This window comes from Vanessa cardui, chromosome 24 (genome assembly GCF_905220365.1).
Source record: "Vanessa cardui chromosome 24, ilVanCard2.1, whole genome shotgun sequence".
NCBI lineage: Eukaryota > Metazoa > Arthropoda > Insecta > Lepidoptera > Nymphalidae > Vanessa > Vanessa cardui.
In genome coordinates this window covers 8874917-8897553 of record NC_061146.1, presented here as the reverse complement: position 1 = coordinate 8897553, position 22637 = coordinate 8874917, and the positions used below count along the sequence as shown (strand labels likewise).

Here is a 22637-nt window from a genome sequence, read left to right as displayed (position 1 = left end):
TTTCATCATCAAATAATTTTTGTTTTGTTATAATATAACGACTGATGATTAAGAGAGTTAGAGACTGATTTATAATAAAGAAATATTAGCTTGATTTTGCTTTTGTTTTATTAAAATGCAATTAGAAAATTCCGGATTTCCATTTTTTTTTAAGTAACACCAAAATTTTTCAAAAACGTGAAGCGTCCGGATTTTTCGACCGAATGTTAGGACAAAAAAAAATAGTTTTACACTTTTTATAAAAAAAATGGACAAAAAAAACAAGATGTCCGGATTTTTTACCCAAATGTCAGGACAAACTCGCAGGTCTGTCCGGCTTTTGCGTCTGAGGACCTGGCAACCCTATTTATGGGTGATGGTGACCATTAACAATAGGTGACCCATATGCTCGTCCGCCAACCAATAGCAAAAAAGATATAAATACATAAAATACTATGTAACTTAAAATCAAACGATATGAATACATATATGTACGGAAGGTGGCGGGTAGAACATGGATGAGAAGGTTTGAAGATCGGGCTCATTGGGGGAGGCCTACGTCCGGTGGAATAATACCGGCTAATCATGATGAGGACTTATAAAAATATCATTTAATTAAATTTACTCGGTGGGTGCGTGTAATATTTTAGTATAGTTGTTGTGTTCCGATTTAAAGGGTAAGTGAGCCAGTATTACTACAGGCATAGGATCTTAGTTGCCAAGGTAAGAAGCGAATTGGATATGTAATTTTGACATAGTACTATGGACGCGTTTGTCATACAAAATAAAAAAAATGATAGATTCTCATCGTATCGGCTACTTTCTTTCTTCAGCGTGAACAAGGCTTTATCAAGATTGGATTAGCTGAGTTTAAATTTTTACCTATAAGGATGCTAATGTACTAAATATTATAAATAGCTTGCTATAGATAATGAAGACAGCGCTATAATCAGAGCAGATTCAGAGCGAGCTTGTCAGTATTCGATATGTGTTGGTTACAGACAGTTGTCATATGGTAAGTGTTTTTGAATTACCGATTTTAGTAGTTTACGTGTTTTTTTTTTAATTTCATTATAATATGTGTACTCTGTGAATGTTTTTTTTTGTGTCTCAACATTCTAAATTTAAAATTTGTTGTAACGTATATCTCGTCAAATGCCAGTTAATATATATTAAAAAACATTGATGGTTTATTTTTTTATAAAGGTGAAAAAAACTAAAAACAACTTAAGAAGAATATAGGATCGTAAATATTTACCCATTTACAAGTAACTTGCATTTATTTAATATATATTTTTCAAATAAATTATTATATGCATGTTTTATATTACAAAAAAATATAGCACATTTGGAATGAAACGATCGCATCCTGGCTAATACTGAACATGTGTATACTATCACAAATTGACAAAATCTTTCGCCAGTTCTTCTAAGGTCTGCCGCACGATTCTGTGCGAATTAATATTATCTATCACTCGTGAAATTTTGACAACCGACTTACGGTAATATGCAATTTTGATACTTATCTCTTTATAATACAGTTAATATCACTTACAGCATTATGACGTTCAACGTTCGTATTCTGCCGTGAGTTTCGTGTTTCTTACAGAATCGCTGTACTGGTTTACTATTACTACATATTTACTTTTCCGAACCGGTGGTTGTGTTTAATTTAGCAATCAATAAGATATATGATATATTGAATAAAGTAATTTTATTCCAATCAAGAACCAAGACCGCTCCGCTAGTCATATTTTATACTAAAATCATATGCGAAATGCACAGCATCTTCTATGTGTCATATGTTTTATTAATAAGCCATATTTGTAGCAGACAACATGTAACAACAATTAACTAATAAACTAAGCATATCATAAATTAGTAACTAACAATATACAATATTGCATAGCTCCATCTAATATTGCATCTATGCGCTAAAATATAAAAATGTACCTATTAAACAGTTTTATATACGAATATACATGTTTATACATGAACCGATTTTTCGTAAACTTTATGTTTATATTTTTTTGATATTAAAATAAAAAAAAGATACATCAGTAAAGAAAAATAACTTTAATGTCATCAATTCTATATCGCGAAAACGTGCTGGCAGGCTTAGGTTATTTGCGTTGCTGTAAATATATATATAAAGATTAAAACATTATTATCAAAGTTTAAAATTATTTAAGTATTATATGATCATGTTGTTCAATAAAATTCTACATTTTCGCTGATAAACATATGCGTTAGAATATTTTAAAATAAGTTAAGGGTTCGTATGAAAAGTTCGATAATGTAACCTGACAAAAAATGTCTTTTATTTTCACGGACAGACTGAACCGTATTTGATGACATTTTTGTACGAAGCTAGCTTTAGTTTCAAGATATGACATGGGAAGAAAGCGTACATCTTTACCAATGAGTTGATTTCAAAACCAGGCATCACTGAATTTTCATTATTAATTTGAGTTTGTAATGCTCGGCAGTCATCGTCAATGCACCACTACCTTGGGAACTAAGATGTTATGTCCCTTGTGCCTGAAGTTACACTGGCTCACTCACCCTTCAAACCGGAACACAACCATACTGAGTACTGTTATTTGGGGGTAGAATAACTGATTAGTGGGTGGTACCTACCCAGACGGGCTTGCACAAAGCCCTACCACCAAGATCATAGAATAGATATAACGTAGTTATTTTAACTGGAATATAAGTGTAGTGATAATATTGCGATTTAAAGTAGTTAGCTTATGATTTATCGAGTCGGCTTTGTGAAGGTACGTATTTGTGCCACACACTCATCAGATACTTTATCCACAGCAGTACCCAGTATTGTGGTTAGGTTTGGCTATAAGTAGCTAGTTACTAGTTGGTGGTTCATTGGCGATGTAAGGAGTGGTTAATATTTCTTGCAGCGCCATTTTGTATGTTCGGTGATCACAGTGGTAATAAATAATTCATGCTGATCTCTTATTTTAATTGTATTCTGATCTTAGCAAAGGAAAATATTGGATGGATTACAATATATCTGTAATTTAGTAGTAAGTAAATTACTAAGGAAAAAATAACATAAAAATATATCGGAATTAATCTCAATGCATACTTACTGTATTTAAATCTTAAGTTAAAATGTATTTTAATCTTAATGTATATACACTTATATGTAAGTAAGTAAAGTAGCTTGTCCCGACTTAACGCGAATACAAAAAATACACACCTTTTAGTTTGAAGAACTAACATCATAAGTTTATTTATTTTTTAAAGCTAGTTTTTTCCGACCAGGAAATTTGAAAATCTCGGTTTTTCTTTTCTATATTAACGAACAGTCAGAGTAAGAAACCTTCGTCAGTTTTCAAATTCATTCCTTTATCAAGTCTTAAACTCTTAGTGCCTTTTGAATCTAAACGTCAAATCATTGCGACGCAATATGTCATTCTCGATCGGTAAAGCAGACTATCGCTCATGCTGAGCACACGAAAATATGAAAAGGAAAGTTCTTGAATCACTTATTCGGTATTACACGGTTTATTGATGTGAAATCAATAAACACATTATTGATTTCACATCAATAAACCGCATTAAAATCGTAGCGTAGTTTCAAAGATCTTATCGAATACGGCGGGAAGCGAGTTATTAATTTGTTTGAAAACAATCGGCGTCAAATATACAAGTGTAATCTCGATGTACCTACTTCTAGTTTTTTGTTAATATTGTTTAAAATATAAAGTAAGGGGCAGGGATAGATCAAAATGTTATATGAGCCCATATAAGTCGTCTAAGTATGTGACCAACTTTGAATAAAAAATTTTCTGACCATATTTATTTATAAGAATGAAAGTAAAGTAAAGTAACAGCCTGTAAATTTCCCACTGCTGGTCTAATGGCCTCCTCTCCCATTAAGGAGAGGGCTTGGAACATATTCCACCACGCTGTTCCAATGCAGGTTGGTGGAATGCACATGTGGCAGAATTTCAATGAAATTACACACATGCAGGTTTCCCCACGATTGTTTTCCTGCAACGCTGAGCACGGGATGAATTATAAAGACAAATTAAGCACATATATATAGTGGTGCTTGCCTGGGTTTGAACCCGAAATCATCGGTTAAAATGCACGTGTTCTAACCACTGGGCCATCTTGACTCATCATTTATATGCGGGTGATTATTTCAACCTTACATAAACCCCTATCCCCTATGTGTATAATATAATAAAGTACTAGTTCACACAGTATAATTAAACGTCTGTTTTACCTCGATTATTTCGTTTGGGGAAACATATAAAATTAATATGTTATTAATTTTGATAAACATTAATACTATTACATATAATATTTTGACCTGAAAGTTATCGCGTAGTGGTCGAATGTCAGCTAACGAGCTATTATGTAAGCTGGGCAATTCTACTAATAGAATGCAATTACTTAATCGTTGTCCTTAAGCTGTTTTTTTATGTTATTCCTACGAAAATTTTGTAGAATTATATCGATGTAGAATCGGATAGAATTTGGAATGTATCGTTATCATTATAAACTAGTTGAATTGCCCCCAATCACCTATAAACTGAGTTATTTTTGTATAGTAAGTAAGTCACGGTAAATTGTATTTCCTATTTAACACTTTTCAAATAAACAGATTTGCAATGCTATTATTTAAAATAATTAATGTCCTGTGATGGAACCCGAGGCTAAAGTCAGGCGTTTTTTTTCTTAAGATAACTCTTTTAATTAATAATAAGATTTATTTATTAATTTAGTCTTAATGGTAACGTACGTGATAAATTGATTATATTTCCCGGTATTTTATTATTTATGCGTACACCATTGTCTAAAAACGTTCTCTTTACCATAGTATCTTAAAAACTACTAAAGATAATTTGAGATGTACAAAAAAAATCACCTTAGACTCCTCTCAGTCTAAGGAGTTCTATCACTTTATATATAAATATAGTTTCTAAAGACCGTACTCAAATATAAGCCTAATGGCGTCTTAATCCCAATCAAATATTATCAAACTCAATGAGATATGGATAAAATAGTTTTAATACTTTTTACTAATATATACCTAAAAACTGAATACGACCCCGCTACCACCTACTTATGAGAGCTGAGATGGCCCAGTGCACCCATGCCCAGGCAAGCACCACTATATATATGTGCTTAATTTGTGTCTATAATTCATCTCGTGCTCGGCGGTGAAGGAAAACATCGTGAGAAAACCCGCAAGTGTCTAATTTCACCGAAATTCTGCCACATATGTGTTCCACCAACCCGCATTGGAACAGCGTGGTGGAATATGTTCCAAACCCTCTGCTTAATGGAAGAGGAGGCTTTATTCCAGCAGTGGCAAATTTACAGGCTGGTACTTTACTTTTTACTTTACCACCTACTTACTTCCAACCCCCGTTTTATCCCCTTAGGGGTAGAGTTTTTTAGCATCCGTTAATAGCGGTCTACACCCTATACTTGCATACATGCCAAATTACATTTTTACTGGTGTTATACTTCCTGAGATTTTGTGATTAATCAGTGATGGACTCACAGCACTTAACGAATAATTAGATTAATTACATTATTTTTAATATAAATAAATTTATTTATGATGATGTACGGTACCGTGTGTAGTTTAAAAATACACTTAAAACGTATAAAAATATCAAAAGTCAGGTTAAAAGCAAGATATATTAGAGAACATATTTTTATTAATTTTTTATCAAAATTAAAATAAATTATCTCAAATGGCGTACAAGCTTGGTGGTCTGGCATTTATTTATGGGGATTTAACTATTTACTGTGCTGTTTAAGAGATAAGATAGTGTGATATAATATTTATGAACAATAAATTTTATCATAGTCAAGAATATTAATAAACAATCAACAATACTTTGGAAAACATATATTATATATATCTAATATTGTTAGGCATACGCGCAAATAGACCAACTGGTGGGTAGTGCCCATGGATATTGGCGCTGTAGGAAATATAAACTATGTTAAAGTAGTAAAAGTAGTAAAGTAACAGCCTGCTAAATCTGTTAAATCAAAATTAAAATCAAAATAAACGTTATTCAAGTAGGCGTTTACAAGCACTTTTGAATCGTCATTTAACAATTAAGTGAAGCTACCACCGGTTCGGAAAGTAGATTATACCGAGAAGAACCGGCAAGAGCAGTAGTTACCTTTTTCAACATTTAAAAAATACAAAGTCAAGTTGTATTCAATTTTTAATAAAAAAAAAAACAATAATTAATAAATAAAAAACAGTACCAGGAAAGATACCAATCTCCGTTCGCACATATCTTTCAAAATTAGTGCAACATATTGACATACTATACATATATAGACTGTGTAATAAAAATAAGTAATATATATGAGTGTATATTTATATAATATTTATCATTTTACAATGTTAGTACGTTTCAAGTAGGCTTATAAACATACCGCTGAATAATAATTTAAAATGATTACATATTTATTTTTATCAGTTCGTTTACCTCATGTTACTTTTGTACGTTATATATATCATTATCCTCCTGCCCTTATCTTCTTCCATATTTCCCTATCTGACATCATCTCACAAATAACATTCTTTGCAACCACACAATCCATCCACCATTGCTTATGATAATTCATTCATTCTCCTGCCCCTATCCCAATTTTATTTGGGGTCGGCTCAGCATGTCTTCTCCTTCCATACTTCTCTGTCAGACGTCATCTCACAAGTAACATTCTTTCTAACCATATCGTCTTTCACACAATCCATCCGTCGTTTCCTTGGTCGTCCTCTACCTCTATATCCATCCACATCCATGCTCAAAGCCTTCCTCACAATGTGTTCCTCATTCCTCCGCAGTCCGCATTACATGCCCATACCATGATAGTTGCTTATGATAAATATTATATAATATGTAGTACTATTTTGCTCTCAAAATATTTTCGAGTCTATAACTTTAGAAAAACTTCATTACATTTAAATTACCGCACAACTTTAGTTTCATCCGTGTAAACACACAGTCGTGAATCAGCTTTATTTTTTTATCACAAGTATAATATAATTATTTGAGTTAATTAGCAATAAAGATAAAACGAAGTAAAATTTTGCTTTTAAATGTTTCACTGAGATACAACATATGTAATATGTATATTAATATATTTTTTACACTCAAATCGATTTCAAATAAACAATGAAATATTGTATAAATAACTACATTATATGTGAGAGATTTGTCTTTAATAAAACATATATTTTTCATTATATATACAAGAAATGTCCGCTACACATATATCAATTAAAATTTAATAATTGACGTCATAACTTGTTTCAGTTTTGTGGTGGGTGCGGTGGTGGGTGGTCGAGACTTCCCACCTAATTTCAAATTCGGTACAGCAACGGCTGCTTACCAAGTCGAGGGGGCCTGGAATATAAGTGGTGAGTGATAGTGACAGTAGATACTTAAAACTGATAGAACGACTAAGATATTAAGTCCTGTCACCCTATTCTACCACCAAACAGTGACTTCAAAATTTTATCGCTATGTTTAACAACAACAAGAACAGCCTGGTGGAATACACTTGTGGCAGAATTTCTGCCGAGAAATTCGAACGAGAAATTCTGCCACATGTGTATTCCACCGCATTGGAACAGCGTGGTGGAATATGTTCCAAACCTTCTCCTCAAAGGAAGAGGAGGCCTTTAGTCCAGCAGTGGGAATTTACAGGCTGTTGTTGTTGTTGTTGTTGTATATAAGACCTTTTGATTTCAGATAAATCACCAAGCATCTGGGACAGCTATGTACGGAGACACCCTGAGAAGATCAAAGATATGTCTTCTGGGGACGTCGCATGTGACAGCTATAACCAGTGGAAGAAAGATGTTGAAATCGCAAGCGACCTTGGGTTGGATTTCTATAGGTTAGTAGAGGCATGTGCCCGATATATCCAAACTAATCTAAAGTCGGATATCGTCAGAACATCATAAATCCATTTTATCTCTTTCTCGCATATCGTAAAATAATAAGTTAAACAAAGACGGGGCACGACAGGACACTTCAATACAAGGTGCGTAAAAGAACTTCATTCCAAAATTACACCATATTTAAATAAATGTGCGAGGAAGTAGATTATAAAAAAATGATCTAGACTGAAATCTAAATAGGTACGTAATCCTCTAAATAAGGCAAAATCATCGAATTTGCTTTATAGTTTTTTTTTATGGTATATGTTAGCGGACGAGCATATGGGTCACCATCACCCTTAGTGAATGACGCTGTAAGAAATATTAACTATTCTTTACAACGTCAATGTGCCACTAACCTTGGGAACTAAGATGCTATGTCCCTTGTGCCTATAGTTACACTGGCTCAATCACCCTTCAAACCGGAACACAAGAATATTGCGTACTGTTGTTTAGCGGTAGAATATCTGATGAGTGGTTGGTACCTACCCAGGCGGGCTTGCACAAAGCCCTACCACCAAGATTGTTCATTCCAAAATTACACCATATTTAAATAAATGTGCGAGGAAGAAGGTTATAAAAAAATGATCTAGATTGAAATCTGAATACGTAATCCTCTAAATAAGGAGTAACAAACAACAGTACTCAGTATTGTTGTGTTCCGGTTTGAAGGATGAGTGAGACAGTGTAACTACAGGCACAAGGGACATAATATCTTAGTTCCCAAAGTTGGTGGCGCATTGACGATTTAAGGAATAGTTAATATTTCTTACTGCGTCATTGTCTATGGGTAATGGTGACTATTTACTATCAGGTGGCTCATATGCTCGTACGTCAAGCTATACCATAAAAAAATAAGGAAACTTTCTTTGAAGTCGATTAGAGATAAGAAAAATACCTTTAAGTCTCATAGATTCGGATGTTTCGTAATCGTATTATGCACAAGTTAAGTCATCGTTTCAAAGACCCAAAAATTCGTCATGATTATCAATACACTGATTTCCGTGAAGACAACGAACATAGAATGACTAAGCAACTTAAGGCGTGTCCACAAAATAGTTGTCAATATTACTGTAACCGTTCAAACGTCACCAATATTTTATGTATCACTAGCTGTGCCCGCGATCTTGGACGCGTTTGAATTAATCAAAAAAAAAAATATTGTAGCCTAAGTTGCTCCTTATTTATCAGTTATCTGCCATTTAAACTCCCGTCAAAATAAGTCCAGCCGTTCCAGAGATTAGCCGGAATAAGCACACAGACAGATAAACGAAAATTGTAAAAAAAATTATTTTGGTATATGTACCGTGTATACATATATATTCATTGAGTAAAAAAGGGCTATTTTAATATTACAAACAGACACTCCAATTTTATTATATGTATAGATATATGAAACAACAGGTACAAGATATATTGAATCTCAGTACCAAAACCGATCAATCTCTATATTGCATGCAAAGCCACGAGCGATAAGTAGTATATAATATATTCACTTCAGCCTTATAATAACCATTTGAACTGTTCTGATAACTCTAGTGACTTGTTACGCGAAAACGAAAAGTCATCGGTGATAGAATATTTCGAGTAAAATTAAATTTATTATCAAGCTCCGTTACATTATCGTGTAATTATAATAATAAATAATTAACTTTAATTTCCAACACTTTTTTATAGAAACGATAAAAATATACATCTTATATTTTTATCGTTTCTAAAAAATCGCTTGTCTTTAAAATTAACCTTAAAAATTAACGATTCAAACAATGATGTTGTAGTAAAAAAATATATTATTAACGCGCAAAAAGTGAAGACTAGAAAACGTCCTAATTGGGACGTTTGCCTTTAGTTGTTTTACGTAATAATACGTTGTAATACGGCATAATTACGTAGTAATACGTTTTGCGTAATTAAAACATCTAGTTACCGCTTTTTCTTTTTTACCGATTTTTACTTTTAACGAAATGTAAAAATAAACTAAATAAACGGTCCCCGGCGCGGCACACTTTTTTCTGTTGTTTAGTATGGATATAACATATATGCTTATTAGAATATCATTAGATTCAAAACAATTAGTAGTCTGATTAAAAATAAATTATTTTACACCCAAATGAAACTTACAAAAATGACTATTTAAATATACTTATAAGAACCCTTCGATGGCTTTTAATGATTATTATTACTTATAATAGACACAGCCATAATATAATAGAAATGACAAAAGTTATTCATTCTTTAACCCACTGCAAGAAACTGAAGTGGAAGTGGGTTAGACACATTGTGTATCAGGATAAAGAGAGATGGAATACAACTACAGCCTGTGAATTCTCACTGCTGGGCTAAAGGCCTCCTCTCCCTTTAAGGAGAAGGTTTGGAACATATTCCACCACGCTGTTCCAATGCGGGTTGGTGGAATACACATGTGGCAGAATTTCTATGAAATTTGTCACATGCAGGCTTCCTCACGATGTTTTCCTTCAAAGCTGAGTACGAGATGAATTATAAAGACAAATTAAGTACATGAATCAGCGGTGCTTGCCTGGGTTTGAACCCGCAATCATCGGTTAAGATGCACGCGTTCTAACCACTGGGCCATCTCTGCTCACTGGGCCATCTCTGCTCCTCGAGAGATGCTTAGTGGATTGATTAAAGAGGCTAAAATAAATCAATATGTAATTTTCTTATAATTAATAAACTTTTCTAATTTTCAGGTTTTCAATTGCATGGACGAGGTTAATGCCATCCGGTTTCCCGAACACCGTCAGCGAAGACGGAAAGAAATTCTACAATGACCTGATTGACGGTTTGCTCGAAAAGGGCATCGAACCCGTTGTAACGCTTTATCATTGGGACTTGCCGCAATCATTGCAGGACTTAGGTATTTCAAGAGCATCATTAGAACATATTTGTAGTACAGAATGCTATATAAACATTTGACAAATATTCATTCTACACAATCTGTTTGTCTCAAGATTTATTATACATCGAGGAAAAATTAAAGTAAAATAACAGCCTGTAAATTTCCCACTGCTGAACTAAGGCCTCCTCTCCCATTAAGAAGAGGGTATGGAACATATTCCACCACGCTATTCCAATGCGTGTTAAAATTTCCAATTTCAATGAAATTAGACACATGCAGGTTCCCTCACGAAGTTATCCGCCACTGGCGAGCACGAGATGAATTATAAACACAAATTAAGCACATATATATATAGTGGTGTGTGCCTGGGTTTGAGCACGAAATCATCGGTTAAAATGCATGCGTTCTAACCCCTGGGCCATCTCAGCTCTCGAGGAGAATTAAAAACACAAATTAAGCACATTCAGTATCGTTTCTAGAGACTTAATCCTCAATTATCAGTTACTAGCGACCCGTCCCCGCATCGAACGGGTAATGCTGATACTAAATATACTACAGATGTTTTTTTATCTACGACATGCCATTAGAATCTTCTAAAATTATAAGTGCCTTTTTACTATGTTTTTCCTATATTAAAAACCTTCCTCTCGAATCATATCTATTAAAAAAAAACCGCATCAAAATATGTTGCAAAATCAAAAAATACTTTATTCAAGAGGACTTTTACAAGCACTTTTGAATCGTCATTTAACAATTAAGTAAAGCTACCACCGGTTCGGAAAGTAGATTCTACCGAGAAGAACCGGTAAGAAACTCAGTAGTTACTGTGATGTTGCGTAATTTTAAAGATCTAAGTATGTTTTAAACAGCGGTAAGCGACTTTGTTTTATATCATGCTATTATTATGATAATAACAATGAAGATGCACGCGTGCTACAACTGAGCATTCTCGGTTAAAACGTACTGCTCCTGAGACAGCGGATCACCTCGTCTGTTTAAGTTCTTTCATACTTTGCTATGAGCATAACTACTTGTGACCTTACATTCTTGTATCAATTCAGGTGGCTGGGCAAATCCTCTCGTATCTGATTGGTTTGCGGACTACGCACGCGTCGTCTTCTCGCTCTTCGGCGATCGTGTCAAGACTTGGATAACCCTGAACGAACCGTTAATCTTCTGCGAAATCGTCTACAACACCGCTTTACACGCACCAGGAATTCTTAGTGTTGGAGTCGGAAACTACCTCTGTAATAAGCACGCTATGATCGCCCATGCGAAGGCTTGGAGAATATATGATGAAGAGTTCAGACCTAAATACAAAGGTAATAAGACTGTGTATATATTTAATGTAATATAAGCTTTAAAAATAGTTTTATTTGAATATGGTAACGGAGGTGCTGTTCTACTAATCAATTTCGACGACAATTCTTTTCAAGATAGTCTTCCTCACTCACAGAATCTGATGGGACGGTAAATTCTACACAACCGATACTATTCCAGATACAGGATCATATTTTATGTCCTATACGCACGGACACTCTTTTACCATCCCGACTCCGATCTATTATTGAATTTTTTCAAATACTTCTCAAGTTAGGAATATTAGTCCGAGACACTGCCTAATGAGGCAGAAAATTTATTTTAGAATTCAGATTATTTTAATAATTTGAAAATTAGAAGATCTGTTGTAAGAAAACTTGACTTTTTAGATGACAATTTCCAGATGATATCTTTTTTCATCGCTGAGCACAAGTTCCATTAAAGATACTGTACTACTGAATTTGCTTGGTTTTTTTGGAAACCGTAACCATCGATTAGGATTCACGTGTAGAAATAACCATCATGATTTTTGAATGTTAGTTTAATTTAATATTTGAAATTGAATAATAATAAATTATTATATGTTTTTCAGGCAAAGTGTCACTTTCAAATCAGATACTGTGGCTTGAATCGGAAACCGAAAGCGATGAGGAAATTACGGAAATATCCAGACAATTTATGGTTATTACTTGTATCTTATTATCATGTTTCTTTGAAAATAGATTCAATGAATACAGTTAATGGAATGTCATTTCAGGTGGGTATGTTTTCCCATCCCATATTCACCAAAGAGGGAGGATGGCCGCCTGTCATTGAAAAGATAATTGCAGAGAAGAGCAAGAAGGAAGGCTTGTCAAAATCGAGATTACCGCCTTTTACTCAAGAAGAAAAAGATTTCGTAAAAGGTATGAATTAATGCTGTAGTTTATTCATTATTTTAAAAATCTTGATGGCTTTTAAGTAAGATAGGAAAACCACAGGCCAGATATATAACATCTTAGTTCCCAAAGTTGAGGAATGATGATAAATCCTCACAGCAATTATAACCTTTGCTATTTCGTCTATTTTTAATTGCTAATGGGTCCCGCGAAACTTCGCATTTATTCAAAAGACTTGGACTTTGTCGATAGCATTTTTCTTTAGCTTTGTTTACATTTTTTTTTCTGATACAACCATAGTACTACTCTCTAACCGGCCAGTAACTTTTTCCTCGAGCTCGTCAAAATGAAACCATAAACGATTTTCTATGTGTAGCTGTCGTCCCATAATCACTGGGCAAACATCGGCCTAAAATACAAAAAAAATCCTCTAAGATTAGTACTTATGTGTGACTAAAAGATAACGGTCTTCAGAAACTAATAGATTTTAAGGAAATACTACGGTCAGAAAAATAATGTAGTTTTTATCCCTTTTTTTTTAATCTTTGCTACATTTAATAAAACATATTTTTCCGTTATCAGGAACATTCGACTTCTACGGTTTCAACTATTACACATCAAGGATCGTGAAGAAAGCAAAGGAAGGGGAGCGCATAGGTCCATGGCCATTTGCCGGTGCATCAGATCTCGACATTCACCTTACTGTTAGACCCGAATGGAAACACGCAGCCACCAGCTGGTTCTATGTACGTATTCCCATCTACTTTAAAGCAAAGTGAAATTATGTACATATATTATGTTTTAATTATGTTTTGCAAGATTAATATTATTAACTTTGCCTATTAAAAAACTTAAAGCTCATATCAAAAACATTGACAAATAAGTCATACATACTACTCAATATAAAATAAGCATGGAATTAGTGATTCTGTTATCATTTATTTAGTAACATAAGAATTGATAACATTAAATGCTTATATATATACAGATATATCCAAATATGCACTAAAACTGGTTACAGTATAAATCTTGACCGCGTGGAATGGTGGCAAGAATGCTAGCAGCATTTCCCCATTGAATCGCAATTCCGATCCTCTGGGCATAAAACGAATCATATTATTTACTAACATATATGATTAAAATGGTGGAAAAGAGTAACTATTGAGTTTCTCACCAGTTCTTCTCAGTTGAATCTTTTTTTTTATTCAACAGTGTAACTTCACGAATCTTGCTTTTAAAAGTCTACTTGAATACAGAACATTTTGTTTTTTTATAGTATAATTGAATACTAAACGCAAAATGATATATATAACAGAGGTAGCCTTAGAAGGATAGTCCGCATATAATCATCGGGTCAGTGTCGCGCCTTCGGGGGGCCTATGATGATGAATCATATACATAACAAAAGTAATCATTATTAATTTTATTCTTTTACTGCTTACTTATTTCAGATATGCCCTGAAGGACTCCGTCGTCAGCTGGCCTGGCTGAAGGAACAGTACGGAGACATTGAAATCCTCATCACTGAGAATGGCTATGCAAGTTACGACGGCGGTGTAGATGATCAAGACCGAGTACAATATTATAAGGAACATTTGGAACAGGTAATGTAGACATTTTTTTTTCAGTTTTAACCGAAAAAGATCCTGAAGTTTTCGACCATGAAGGATGTATGTAATAAACTTTTTTTGAAGATTATATTTGACGTAAAAATGTGAACTGAAAGCGAATGGGCAAATGGTACATCTGCTGATAAGTGATTATCAGTCTAAAAACATTAGCACTCAGAAAAAAATAACCATTCCTTACGTTGCCCAAAATGTTATGTCTTTTGAGTGACGTATGACGACCTCCATGGTTGAGTGGTGGGTACACCGGTTTTCATGGGTACGCCACTCCGAGGTCCCGGGTTCGATTCCCGGCCAAGTCAATGTAGATTATCATTAGTTTTCTATGTTGCCTTGGGTCTGGGTGTTTGTGGTACCGTCGTTACTTCTGATTTCCATAAAACAAGTGCTTTAGCTACTTACTTTGGATCAGAGTAATGTATGTGATGTTGTCTCATATTATTATAATTATTATAATTTCGAGTCTGAAGATACTCTCACTCAGCCATCAAACCGGAACACAACAATACTTTTTGATTTTGTAATATAAAATATAATGATAAGATGGACTTACAAAAAGCCTGATGGTAAGGCTTAATAATCTTAGTTATCGTTTAGTAATCTTAATAAACATATATTTGTAAGGTTCGTATTTCATTTTTTTTTTAAATTTGTTTTACTTGTTTTTTTAGGTTCTTCTTGCAATCGAAGATGGAGTCAATGTATCAGGCTACACAGCCTGGACGTTGATTGACAACTTCGAATGGTCTGATGGTTACAGGTAAGCTATTGTAACGACTTCTCTTATTGTCATTCTTAGTAGACCTGCTTCTTAAAAGTTGTTCAAAGTCAGATCAAATAAATGTAAAGTAAAGTAAAGTAACAGCCTGTAAATTCCCACTGCTGGGCTAAAGGCCTCCTCTCCCTTTAAGGGGAAGGTTTGGAACATATTCCACCACGCTGTTCCAATGCGGGTTGGTGGAATACACATGTGGCAGAATTTGTATGAAATTTGTCACATGCAGGTTTCCTCACGATGTTTTCTTTCACCGCTGAGCACGAGATGAATTATAAAAACAAATTAAGCACATGAATCAGCGGTGCTTGCCTGGGTTTGAACCCGCAATCATCGGTTAAGATGCACGCGTTCTAACCACTGGGCCATCTTTGCTGAGCAGAATAAATGTAATATAATTATATATTGAATGTTAGTGAAACATTATTAGTACCGAACAAAATGAAAATGACTTTTACAAAATTAATAACAAAATAAATGATAATTCAATGTCTCGGAAGTATGGCTGAAGCATTCAAACTTCGCGCCAAAAAGTAAACGTATGTGACGTGAGATCGCGCGCTCTTTTTTTTAAATGTATTTCACTACAAGGTATTAACGCATAAGTCCACCGACTAATATTATAGATATTATTATATAAAATAACAGAAATTAATATTTATATTATTATATATTTCAGATCCAAGTTCGGGTTATACCAAATCGATTTCGAAGACCCTCTCCGCAAGCGCACACCTCGGGCCTCCGCCCACTACTACGCAAGCGTTATTAAAAGTCGCTCGATAGATGTAGATAATAAATTGACAGATGAACTTTAGATTTAATTTAATTGTATTAAAATATATTTATACTTTTTAGTAATAAAAGCTTTTTCATTTGAATAATACCTGAAATACAGTAGAAAGGAAAAAAGACTGAATCGCCAAAGTATTTAAACCTCATTTCCATACCAACAAGTTTTACTCTTTAGTCTTCCTTCCTTTACACTGACGATGTAATATCATTTTTAAAAAAAGGTAATGACTTCTTGAAGTATGCCATGTAGGAGCAATAAATAACTGGAAGCCATTGGTTTCGCCCCAGATTTCTCAGCTTATATGAGTATTCAGTGAAATCGTAAAAAAATGAAGCTCGATCAATAATTATAAAATTAACAGCAGCAATGGGCTAATCAATGAATCCGTTAAAATAAGTTCATTCCTTATGAAATATAGGCAATGTTTCTTTTGCTTGTAATATATTTTATTTATCAAAGTTATTGATTTAATTGTATTTGAGATGTCGAAGGATTAAATAAGATAAAATAACCTCTGGTTGACATTTTCCACATGATTTTTGATAGCTCTGCTACATTGATCATTATATAATTCTATGTTATTATACTGTTATTTAAAATACGACACTATTTTACTTCCGAAGTTCCCAACTATGTAACTATAAAACGCCATTTTTTTCAGGAACTTGCAATTAATAGCTCTTCAGCTTTCCTTCCTTCACACTGTCGATATACTTATTATAAAATAAATTGCTTTGACTTGACTTGAATGTTTTCTTGTTTCGTGTTGCTTTGTGCAAGCCCATCTGGGTAGGTACCACCCACTCATCAGTTATTCTACCGCCAAATAACAGTACTCAGTATTGTTGTGTTCCGGTTTGAAGGGTGAGTGAGCCAGTGTAACAGGCACAAGGGACATAACATCTTAGTTCCCAAGGTTGGTGGCACATTGACGATGTAATGATTAGTTAATATTTCTTTAAGCGTCATTGTCTATGGGTGATGGTGACCACTTACCATCAGGTGGCCCATATGCTCGTCCGCCAATACCTATACCATAAAAAAATATATCAAATTTTGATCACATAATATGAGATGGCGCATTTACCAAACCGCCTAGGTTGGACTCATAAAAAGAGATTTGGAGTGTTTCACTTACAAAAATTATTATATATTATAATTCATCTCGTGCTCGGCGGTGAAGCAAAACATCGTGAGGAAACCTGCATGTGTCTAATTTCATCGAAATTCTGCCACATGTGCATTCCACCAACATGCATTGGAACAGCGTGGCGGAATATGTTCCAAACGCTCTCGTTAATGGAAAATGAGGCCTTATCTCAGCAGTGGGAAACGTACAGGGTGTTACTTTACTTACTTTTTTTTTCACTTACAAAAAACTGCACAGAAAATTTTTATAACGATCGGTATAGTATATAATTTGCCCATTCATTGTGTCAAATTACAAACCGACATTTCAAAATCGTTTGTAACATCGTTTATTGATGATAATGAATGCCTCGAACTTGACGGGCATTTTGATTAAAGAACTCAGAGACAGGGGTCAATGAACTCTGTCATTTAGTCTGCATACATACATCAACAGACCATGTTCGTCCACTGCTGGATAAAGACCTCTCCAATTGCACGCCACTGTGATCATTCAAGACGTAAATGCGTCTTGAGATGAAGTTATTAATGACCTTGGACCAAAACCATGATACAAATGATTAGTCTTCATAATCTTCTGTTTAATATCTTTCCTAAAAAAAATCTGCGATATGTGAGAGTGGTTTCGTAAGAAAGGGACGGAAATATGTAACAGGAAGCTGGGGAATATCATTTATTAATCAAGGATTATAGTTTACTAACGCGCGGTTTCGCCCACGTGACCGTGCATGTATATTCGGTAGTCCATCCGTAAAAACAGCGTGTGAACCATGGCCGTAGGCAGGCGGGGGTTTTGGGGGTTCAAACCCCCCCCGAAATGTTTTCACTAATCGCTATCGTTTTATCAAAAAAATATTTTGCGCTAATTAAACAAACAAAACATAAGTATTTATTGGTTAGACGCTATGATGACATAGAAGATACTATGACAGCCCCTGCTAGGCCAGACTGGTGTATAGAAGAAGATGATGAAGAGGAAGTAGTTGAAGAGGAGGCTGGGAATGATGATGAGGGACATCGATCAAAGCAGTCATATAAAAAACATTTGAAAAATAAAGAATTTATACCGAAAGTGAATGGTGTAACATTAGTTCAGGATCCAGAAGTAATTAAACTTGTCCAGTTTAAGGCGAAAACATTTTGCAAGTGGAAGAATAACGAATTTCCAGGGTCACAACCTGTGTCTATGGACTTGGAAAATATGAAGGAGCTGTCGGAAAAACCATACTGTGTTTCATGGAAGGCTGACGGCGTTAGATATATGATGTTAATCGACGGTGAAGATAAGGTGTACTTAATAGACAGAGACAACTGCGTGTTTAAAGCAAGCAATCTACATTTCTTTCATAACAAAACACATGAACCACTTAAGAACACGTTACTTGACGGTGAAATGGTCGTAGATACTGTGAAAGGTGTTGCAAAAGTCCGATACCTTTGCTACGACATCATACGGTTCGATAACATAAACGTCGGCAAGGAGCCCTTCTACACTGTTAGGTTAAAATGTATTGACAACGAAATCATAAAACCAAGGGAACGAGCAATCGAAAGCGGCAGGATAGACAAGAACAGCGAACCGTTCCGCGTCGGCCTCAAACACTTCTGGGACGTTACGATAACGAAGCAATTGCTGGAGGATAAGTTCATCAAGACACTCACCCACGAGCATGACGGACTGATATTTCAGCCGGCTGATGACCCGTATGTCGCCGGTACCTGCCAGAGCGTGCTCAAGTGGAAGCCGAGTGATATGAATAGTATAGATTTTAAACTCAAGATCGTCAGAGACGATAGAGCCGGAATGATACCAACTCTGAGGGGCCAGCTGTACGTCGGGCGGGGCGTGCTGTTCGGCGAGATGAACGTCACGTCTGCGATACGGCACCTCGACGGGAAGATCATCGAGTGCAAGTGCGAGAACAACAAGTGGGTGTTCATGCGGGAACGGAACGACAAGTCCTTCCCCAACGGTGAAAAGACAGCCAGGGCGGTAGTAAAAAGTATATTGATGCCTGTCACGAAAGAGAAGTTGCTGCAATACATCGACACACACTGCGTGTTCAATGATCCCAAAAAGAAACGCGCTCGGTATTACTAGAGGTAACGATTCATTGGAAATGACGGATTTTAATTGAATGTTTTAAGAAATGACTAAGTTTAATTTACACAGTAGCGTGTAATCAAAGTTATTTTAGTGCTGAGGTCTCGTGTAGAATACAAACGAAATGTTTATCTTCACGAAAGTTTAAGCAAATATAACCTAATAATAATAAATATATATATGCAAAGGTTTCTTCAGAAAATTAAGCCATATGGTCGTATCAAACGACAATAAATCTAAACAAAATGAATCATTTTACGCAAAGAGTAGAGGCAATAATAATCATACCGTTATTCACATTTCATTGAGATACTAATTTTTGATATCATATTGCCATGTTAGTAATTTTAGGTACTAAAGAGGATACACCTTTTACAGAGTACCATTACATTTTGAAATGTAACACAGATTGTAAAATTTCTGATACATTCTATTTATATTTTATTGAGAATATCAATAATATATAATAAAAAAACTGATAGTCGCTGCTTTTTACCAAATAGTCGCCGACTACGAAAGCAGCCGAATTCCTGGAAGACTACTTTGGTGTGTCCTATCCCTAAAAATGCCTTCGATAGCGTATGGCACAAAGCACTACTTTCGAAGCTCCCTTTCCACGGGCTTCCCGGGAAATTATGCAATTGGATCACCAGCTTTTTGGCAGATCGGAACATTAAAGTCGTTATATATGGTGCATGCTCTGATTTAAAATTCGTTAATGCTGGTGTTGCACAAGGCTGCGTTCTATCACCCACTCGGTTTCTTCTGCGTATCAGTGACTTGTTGCAAATCTGTAACATTCACTGCTATGCAGACGACAGTACTGTATGCACCTCATACACCAGCCGGGCTAATATTTCTCGGGAAAACGTCGGAGAAAACCGGAACAAACTTGTGTCTAAAATCAAGTCTTCCTTAAACAAAGTCTCGAACTGGGGCCAGCTAAACTTAGTCCATATAAATGATTACTATTTTGCTATTAAAATATTCGATGGCGGGGAAGTACTCTCCCTTAGTAGCCCTTAGGCTCATTTAGTAGTTTCGGACCCCCCGGCTAAAACCAATCCATTTCAACCCCAAAAGAGGTAAGTTTGCGCGTTAGCCGCTAAAAAATTACCATTTCTCGTATCTCCACGATTTCAGAAGATCCACCACAGCTAGTGTCGGAATACTTGGCGTGGATATTTCGAGCCTCGTTCAGTTCCGCGGTCAATTGGCACGCAAAGCCAAAAATTGGCACGCAAAGCCAAATTGGCATCAAAAAAGCTCGTTGTGCTCAGTAAGCCAAGACAGTATTACACGCCAGTCCATCGCCTAAAACTATACAAGGCGCAAATTGAACCCCACATGGAATAATGCTCACACCTCTGGGCGGGTGCTCTCCAGTACCAGCTCCTTCCATTTGTCCGTATCCAACGCAGAGCGGCTCGAATTATCGACGGTCAAGCCCTTTTCGACCTGCTTGATCCTTTGGCTTTGCGTAGAGATGTTAGATCACTCTGCATCTTCTACCGAATATTTCACGGAAACTGTTTGGAGGCATTGTTCGGTTTAATCCCGACTGCTAAATTTCACCTTCGGACATCTCGACAAAATTCATAGTTTCACCCGCACCACCTTATTGTTCAAAAATCCACAACAGCACGAATTTTAAGACATTTTTTACCTCTTTTTCTCGCTGGAAAAACGCTTTACGCGCTTCCCCCGCGTGATGGAAAATGGGGGGTGTGTGGGACTCCCCGGGTTTACTAAAAATCAGAGTACCCTCTCCGTCTTTCGGCGGGCGCCACGGGATCGCTTACGCATGCTACCGTGACGCCCTGATTCCAACACGTAGGGGCGATTCACGGAGTACAGCGCCATCGATCTCACTACGTCGGAGTACAGACGCCGGCATGGCGATCCCGGCCCCCCACATTCGGAAGGAGGCGTTCGAGAGCGACGGCGGCGTTGATGAGCCTCGGGCCGATGTGCACAAAATGCTGCCCGAAACTACATCGACCAGCCAGAATGAGGCCCAGATAGTTCATTACACAACCACTCTGTTGAAACAGCTTTCGCCGACGCTGTTTCCGAACCGACACGACTTTAAAAAAAAGAGTGTACTCCTTCCTTAAAAGTCGGTAACGCACCTGCAAGCCCCGCAGATGTCCATGGGCGGTGGTAACCACTTTCCATCAGATGAGCCTCGTGCTCGTTTGCCCCCTATAACATAAAATAAGTCGTCGGTTGTCTTTCAAATAAAAGTTTAATAAGTTTTAAAATAAAAAAAAATCCTGGAGTACGAACCCCCCCCGAAATGAAATCCTGGCTACGGCCCTGGTGTGAACTATCCCTATTTTAAGCGTTATTTAAATCTTATAAGGCATATTAGCATGATCAAAAGTGAATATCTACAAAATCAATATCTAAATACAGACAGAACAACGTATACTGAGTTTTTGCTAGCATATAAATTCAATTAATTCTTGTGTACAATGTATACTCTATTCCAACCAATGATGTTCTAATAAACAGATATGTCATTAACACGCAAAAAGTGAAGACTAGAAAACGTCCTAATTGAGACGTTTGCCTTTAGTCGCTTTCATCATGCCAGTAATACGTTATAATACATAATAATTATGTAGTAATACGTTTTGCATGATTAAAACATCTAGTTATCCCTTTAACTTATTGTTTTTATCAAGCTAGGTAGTTAGTGTAAAATAAACGGTCCCCGGCGCGGCACACTTGTTTCTGTTGTTTAGTATGGGTATAACATATCTGTTTATTAGAATATCATTGATTCCAACCATAACAGGAAAAAAGCCAAATAATCATTTGACAGCAAATTGACACGCTTTCATTGGTCGAGAGTTTAATTAATCTATATTATGATATGCGTTTTAAACGACAACGTTATTAATCGGAATTTCGGAAGTAAAATTGAAGTGGAAATAAAGTACAGTACATTGTGTTATATTCTATTATTTAAATAAACATATTAGTTATACACTCTTAATAGTGCGCAATATAGCTTAAATATGTTTATCTAAGGTTTGTTCATCTTTTTTCCTACTTCCAGTGGAAAAGGCTACATAAACATTGCATTTAAATTTTTGACATTTACGTGAACGTTTTATAGTACAAACAAATTGCAATAGATGGCGCACATCATAAATAAATACTGCAACGCTAACCGTATATTGTTA

The 22637-nt window shown here is 35.5% G+C and overlaps 2 protein-coding genes across 2 annotated transcripts; both read left to right on the top strand.

The window, feature by feature from the left end:
* Positions 1-892: 892 nt before the first annotated feature.
* Positions 893-16260, top strand: LOC124540183 (myrosinase 1-like). The gene is made up of 11 exons (XM_047117645.1): positions 893-994; positions 7305-7408; positions 7743-7890; positions 10645-10811; positions 11855-12115; positions 12706-12794; positions 12871-13018; positions 13574-13737; positions 14443-14595; positions 15291-15379; positions 16074-16260. Exons 1-11 carry the CDS (start codon positions 966-968, stop codon positions 16210-16212), a joined length of 1491 nt encoding a protein of 496 aa, XP_046973601.1. The 5' UTR covers positions 893-965; the 3' UTR covers positions 16213-16260.
* Positions 16261-18156: 1896 nt separating this feature from the next.
* Positions 18157-19621, top strand: LOC124540263 (mRNA-capping enzyme-like). The gene has a single exon (XM_047117732.1). The coding sequence runs from the start codon at positions 18157-18159 to the stop codon at positions 19438-19440; it is 1284 nt and encodes a 427-aa protein (XP_046973688.1). The 3' UTR covers positions 19441-19621.
* Positions 19622-22637: the final 3016 nt, after the last annotated feature.